Source organism: Salvia splendens, chromosome 14, assembly GCF_004379255.2.
Source record: "Salvia splendens isolate huo1 chromosome 14, SspV2, whole genome shotgun sequence".
Classification (NCBI taxonomy): Eukaryota; Viridiplantae; Streptophyta; class Magnoliopsida; order Lamiales; family Lamiaceae; genus Salvia; species Salvia splendens.
Window position 1 is genome coordinate 3,924,153 of NC_056045.1, and position 6,577 is coordinate 3,930,729.

Sequence of the window (6,577 nt, forward strand, 5' to 3'; positions counted from 1 at the left end):
TTCACCCATTGATGATGTATGGATAAAGTCTTTCCATTTATTTAGATCTGTAATTTGTTATTTATGGGAATTATTTTATAGTACTACATTTTTATATGATATTATTATTTTGTTTTGTTTTATACCTAAACTTTATGCACACATAAGATATAATTAAATACAAATTTTAAATATTGTACAAACTCCAAACTATGATTTGTACTATTTAAAAATGTCAACAGATAACAAAATAACAGCAACAGAAAATATCAACAGAGTGTCAATAGTTGATGTTGTGTCGACATTATGTTGACATTTTCTGTTACTACTATTTTGTTATCTGTTGATATTTTCTAACTGTCTAAATCATAATTTGTATAATAAATAGAGTTTTCATTTTATCAGTATCCTCGTGTATAATTGTCATCAACTGACAAGTATAATATGGGCCTCATATACTTTTGCTTCTTTATCTATATACGTATAGGTTTGATCATGTGCATGCTAAGTAATGTGCATTTACTATTTACAATAATGTTTTTAAGACACCATATAAAATAAAATGTTGGTTAAGCTGATTTGAATCTCGAGGCTAATGTGTTCCTAATCAAATGTAAAATAATTGTTTTAGCAAAGAAATGGGGTCGGTTGGAGGTTGTGGAAAAACTGCTCAACCAATAGAAAGTACATTTCAAGTTAGTTGATGAAAGCGAATATATACTTTACCAAGAATAACAAAAGCGGCTTTCCACCAACTCTCTCAATTTTATGTTGAAAATATTTTGGGAATTACGTGTAACATAAAATTTACAAGCTCTGGGTGAATTTTCAGATATGTATATTCATTAATTGCAATAAGAGCATCTCCAATGGCGGCGTCACCGTAGGCACGCCGATTTTTCGCTGAGGCCGAACCATTGCAGCTGGCGTCAGCGAAACCGGTGTCAAAATCGGCGTGCCTACGCCGATTCTTACGCCGATTCTCACGGCGCCATTGTAGGCCCCGAATCGGCGTCAGACCGGCGTCAGAATTTTATTTTATTTTTAAAATTTTTCGAAACACTATATATACTCGCTTTGGACGTCATTTTCATTCGCACCACTTGTATTAACGAGTACTATCTCTATCTTAATTTCTGTACAAGATCAACAACGAGAAATGAGTAATGCCGGTGGTGGTGGTAGTGGTGGGGGTGCTGATGAGTACGAGCGTATGATGAACGAAGAGCTAGATACCTATACGAACGGTGAGGTTGATCGATGGTTGGAGAGTTATATGCAGCCGGCGGTACCTCGCCCACGACCAGTTGTCCACCGTCGACAAGTGGTTGATCGTGATCATGTAGCTGCACATCAGCGCCTGTTCACAGATTACTTCACAGAGGAGCCGCGTTTTAACGCCAACCATTTCAGGCGTCGTTTTAGGATGAGGCGGGACGTGTTTATGCGTATTGTTAACGCTTTGGAGCATCGATATCTGTATTTCCACTTCAGACACGATGCTGCCGGCAGACCCGGCCACACCCCTATTCAAAAGTGCACTGCGGCAATCAGGCAGTTGGCCTACGGGACTTCGGCAGACATGTGGGACGAATACCTTCACATCGGTGAGACGACTGCCATTGAATGTATGAAGTATTTATGTCAGGGCGTGATTGAAGTATTCGATGATCAGTATCTCCGAAAGCCTACCCCCGAAGATTGTCGGGATCTGCTGCGGATGTACGGGGATCAGCATGGGTTCCCGGGAATGTTAGGCAGCATAGATTGTATGCATTGGGAGTGGAAGAATTGTCCCGCTGCCTGGAAGGGGTTCTACACGACCGGCTACAAGGGAAAGAATCCCACGATGATCCTCGAGGCTGTAGCTGATTACCGGCTGTGGATTTGGCATGCGTACTTTGGGATAGCCGGTTCGAACAACGACCTAAACGTCCTCAACTCGTCGCCCCTTTTCAACGAGCAGTGCCAGGGTGTCGGTCCGGCCATCAGTTTTGTCACCAAAGGCAACCAGCATGATGTGAGCTACTACTTGGCGGATGGGATATACCCTAGGTGGCTTGTCTTTGTGAAGACGATCCGGTGCGCATCAGATGCGAAGAAGGCCTACTTTGCGACGCGGCAGGAGTCGGCGCGAAAAGACGTGGAGCGCGCATTTGGTGTGCTTCAGGCTCGATGGGCTGCAGTTAAGGGACCAACGCGTTTGTGGCATGTCGACTGCATTGCTGATATAATGTACGCCTGTATTATCATGCACAACATGATTGTCGAAGATGAAGGTGTACAACTGACTAATTGGGTCAACGACGATAATGAAGCAGGTCCAAGCCACGGCGTCGCCGCCGCCAACGTACGAGGTGGGGTACCTCACGATGAAGAAGTCCTCCTCCAAGCACATGCCGATATGCGTCAAACGGATGCTCATATTCGACTCCAAAATGATTTAATTGAAGAGTTGTGGGCGCGGAGGATTGCAAGGCGTTAGTTTTATTTTAAATTATGTAATTTTTTTAAATGTACTTTTAAATTTTTGTACTTTTTTTAAAAATTAATGTACTTTTTTATAGTTTTTAAAATTTTAATAGTATTTTTCAATTTTTCCGTATTTGTCTCGTAAATTAAATTCCGTATGTTTCCATGTCTGTAAATTAAATTATATAATTGTTATTAATGATGTGGATAGGCTATAGGAGGGCTATTGCATGTCCAGATGATGTGGCAGGAGAATTTTAGTGCAGATGATGTGGCAGTGGGAATGCTATTGGAGGGCTATTGCAGGCCCAGAACCATTGGAGATGCTCTAAGGTGGATATATATTACTCTCTTCGTCTCATAGTAGATGTCACACTTTCCTTTTTAGTTTGTCTCACAAAAGATATTACATTTCCTCTTTTGGAAAAAGCTCCTATTCACATCAATTATAAAATTATATTTTCTCTCATCACTTAACACACAAAATAACATCTCCTAAAATTATGTGTCATCTCCCAAGTGTGACATTTACTGTGAGACGGGGGGAGTAGGTTAATTAATCACCACCACCATGTAATTCGTAGATATAGTTACATCTCGTAGCGCCTATTTTTGACAAAATAATTGTGAATAGAGATTTTTTAGCTGCAGAAAATAATAGCAGTAGGAGTAATTAATAAACTACTGACATAAATATTTTTCTATAGTTAATTGCACCGTCAAAGATTAAGAGAACTACTGTATTAAATTGAAAATAAACTATACTCGGGATTTACTAAAAGTGGTGCTAATAAAACAGAATAAACGAAAAGATGAAATATTGTTAACCTTACACATCGGCCATCGCAAAGCCAAAAGATGAAATGCGATTTACTCGAAAAATTGGTTCTAATTTTAATTGCAGAAAAATATGAAATTAAATTCCACACTTTATAAGATCTTAGTAAGGTAAGTTATGCAGTTGTATGATTAAGATAATTTATAAATATTAACCTAAAATGATTTATTAGAAATATGAAATTTCACATAAGTGATGTGGAGTTGTGAACTCAGGAATCATTAAATCTGATTACCTTTAGTACTACTGATTAAATCTTACAAGAAACTAGCTGATTGCAGTTCTGATTTTCATCAAAATGTTATAGTCAAACATAGATATACATATCATTATATGAATTGCAATTAGCTTGGCCAATATATTTGGACCAACTAAAAAAAATGGTTGAGAAGAAAGGTGTTCCTGTCACAATCTTATTGTATGAATTCATCATCTATATTCTAGTTGGTAGGACTCTGAGTCCCCTTCATTAGTTTGGAATTTGGATTGCTACCCTAGCTTCTATCCCCCGAAAAACAGATCATATTTCGGTTGGTAAAGCTCATCATCCTTCATCAGTGTGCAAAACCTCGACAACTCTTCTCGTATGCTCTTGATCTCCGGGTGCAGCAATTCTCCAGCAACAAACACATGAACCTGATTTTTGAGCTCAATCCAGCTGCATCCGGGGTCTTTATTGACCCCCCTGCTGCTCATCATTCTTCTAACTCGCGTAACATCATCTAGTCTCCCCAACGCTGAGTAAATACTCGACAACAACACATAGGCGGATGACTCTTTTGAGCCTAGCTCCATCAACTTTTCTCCAGCATAAGCACCCAACTCATAGTTACGATGGTTTCTGCAAGCACTTAACAAGATCCGCCACAAACAGAGGCCGTGATCTACAGTCGCTGATTCAATAAACTCGTTTGCTTCTTGGAGCTTCCCAGCACGGCCAAATATATCGACCATACAAGCATAATGCTCCAGCCTCGGAGGTATGCAGAATTTCTGTGACATCAGCTGAAAATACTCCCTGCCTCGATCCACCAACCCCATGTGGCTACAGGCAGAAAGGATATTCACAAAGGTAACATAATCGGGTTTGACACCTTCCAGCAACATCTCTTCGAAAAGGTCAAGAGCTTCAGTTCCCCGGCCATGGTGAGAAAGTCCGGAAATCATTGCGTTCCACGACACCACATCTCTAGCAGGCATTCTCCTAAAGACGGAATGGCAATCATCAAGGCTCCCACACTTCGCATACATAGTCGAGAGAGCGCTTCCTATTGGAACTTCAAGAGTAAAACCATTCTTAACCACATGAGCATGCATCTGCTTTCCTTGCTCCAAAGCTGAAAGGCTCGAGCAGGCCTTCAACACACTCGCCAATGTTAATTCATTGGGAGGAATCCCTTGCCTCTGCATTCTATAATACAAACCAAAAGCACTCTCGTTGTCACCATTTTGCACGTACCCTCCAATCATGGAGGTCCACAGCACGAGATCAGCTTCATCCAGCGTGTCAAACCCCCGTTGAGCATCCACTATGAAACCACATTTAGCATACATGTCAATCAAAGCCGTCATTATATACATCTGAAACTCAAATCCCAATTTTACCAAATAAGCATGCACTTGCCTCCCTACAGCAATTTCTTCAGTGTCACTACAAGCATTAAGCACCCCTACAAGGGTGAACTTGCTCGGTTTCATCGCAAAAGAATGCATCTCTTTGAACAAGGCCTGCGCCTTCTCACCAGCCCCCATCTGTGCGTGCCCTGTAATAATGGCAGACCACGTGATCTCGTTCTTATCCGTGGAAAGGTCAAACACACGAACCGCATCCTCTAAGCTTCCGCACTTGGCGTACATAGTGATACCCGCATTCGCTACAGAAGCAATTTGGGAGCAGCCGTTTTTAAGTGCTAAAGAATGAATTTGGTTTCCCATAATCACATAATCAGGAGAAGTGAAAGCACTCAGAACACTAGTCAATACAAATTCATTAACCATTTCCTCTCCCCGAGAAATCATCGCTCTGAAAACCTCAAAAGCCTCACTCCCAAGCCTCTGCGAAGCATAGCCAGATATCAAAGTAGACCAAGTGATCGAATTCCTCTCGGACATTTCATCGAACACTTTACGACCTTCACCAAGAAAACCCAATTTACAGTAAACGTTCAGCATAGAACTATACACGAAGACGTCACAACAATCACACAGCTTCAGCACGAAAGAGTGCGCCTGTTGGGCCATAACCGCGTCCTCCAAAACAGCGGAGGCGGAGAAAACTCCGGCAAAAGTATGCGACTCGGGAAGGATACTGCTTTGGAGCATTTCTTTAAACAGTTGGAGAGCAGAGAATGAGTGGCGGGAGAGGCCCAGTTGAGAGTAGCCATTTATAAGGATGTTCCACGGAACTGCTTCATGTTTCAGCGGCATTTCGTCGAACAAGCGATGGGCGTCGGAGATGAGGTGGCATTTGACATACAAGTTGAGGAGGCCAATGGAAAAGGGTGCGCATGTGGGGAGGATCCCAGTTTTGAGGAGATGGGAGTGGATGCATTTTCCGGGGTAAATGTTTTTCTGCTCGGTGAAGCGGCGGAGGCTGACGAAGAGATGGCGCGACTGCGGCGGCAAGGCAACAGCGTGGTTCATATACTGTAGCAGAAGCAAATTGCTTTTTGAATTTCAGAAAAATTACAGTTAAAAATCCATTTTGCTTTGTGTATTTTCGAATTGAGCGAGAAGATATGTACCTGATTTATGGGAAACTTGTTGTCTGCAAAAAAATTTAGAGGAAGAAGATAGAGAAGCAGAATGGAGGGAGAAGAGGGGGGGAAGAAGAGGATGAATAGGAACGGCGTTTAGTTAGTTTAGAGAATCTCCAATAGCACTGGACGTCAAATAGCCATCAAATAGCCTTCACACTGCCACATCATCAGCACTACAATTCTCCTGCCACATCAGCTTGCCACATCAACTGGACATCAAATAACCCTCACATAGCCTTCACACTACCTTTCCACATCACTAATAACAATTATATAATTTAATTTACACTTGTATCAACATACAGAATTTAATTTACGAGACAAATACGGAAAATTCGAATAATAATATTAAAATTTAAACAGTACGTTAATTTTAAAAAAAAGTACAATAATATAAAAAAAAGTACAAAAATTAAAAAGTACATTAATTTTAAAAAGTAAAACAAAATCACTCATCGCCGCCGTCCTCGTCTCCGTCGTCGCTCAACGCTTCTTCACCGTCGTCGCCGCCGCCTCCGTCGCCACCTAC

The 6,577-nt window shown here is 41.3% G+C and overlaps 1 protein-coding gene across 2 annotated transcripts; it reads right to left on the reverse strand.

Annotated features, from left to right (window-relative positions):
- Positions 1 to 3,568: 3,568 nt before the first annotated feature.
- Positions 3,569 to 6,183, reverse strand: LOC121766013 (pentatricopeptide repeat-containing protein At2g33680-like). 2 transcript variants are annotated; one of them, XM_042162343.1, is made up of 2 exons: positions 6,034 to 6,183; positions 3,569 to 5,954 (listed from the first exon to the last, which is right to left on the reverse strand). In XM_042162343.1, exon 2 carries the CDS (start codon positions 5,930 to 5,932, stop codon positions 3,791 to 3,793), a length of 2,142 nt encoding a protein of 713 aa, XP_042018277.1. In that variant the 5' UTR covers positions 5,933 to 5,954; positions 6,034 to 6,183; the 3' UTR covers positions 3,569 to 3,790. The 2 variants fall into 2 exon arrangements, with proteins under 2 accessions (XP_042018277.1, XP_042018276.1); XM_042162342.1 differs by having other exon boundaries at positions 3,569 to 5,935; positions 6,034 to 6,182.
- Positions 6,184 to 6,577: the final 394 nt, after the last annotated feature.

Excerpts from the sequence above, each read along its gene's own strand:
- LOC121766013 (XM_042162343.1), bottom strand. The coding sequence starts at position 5,932 with ATGAACCACGCTGTTGCCTTGCCGCCGCAGTCGCGCCATCTCTTCGTC.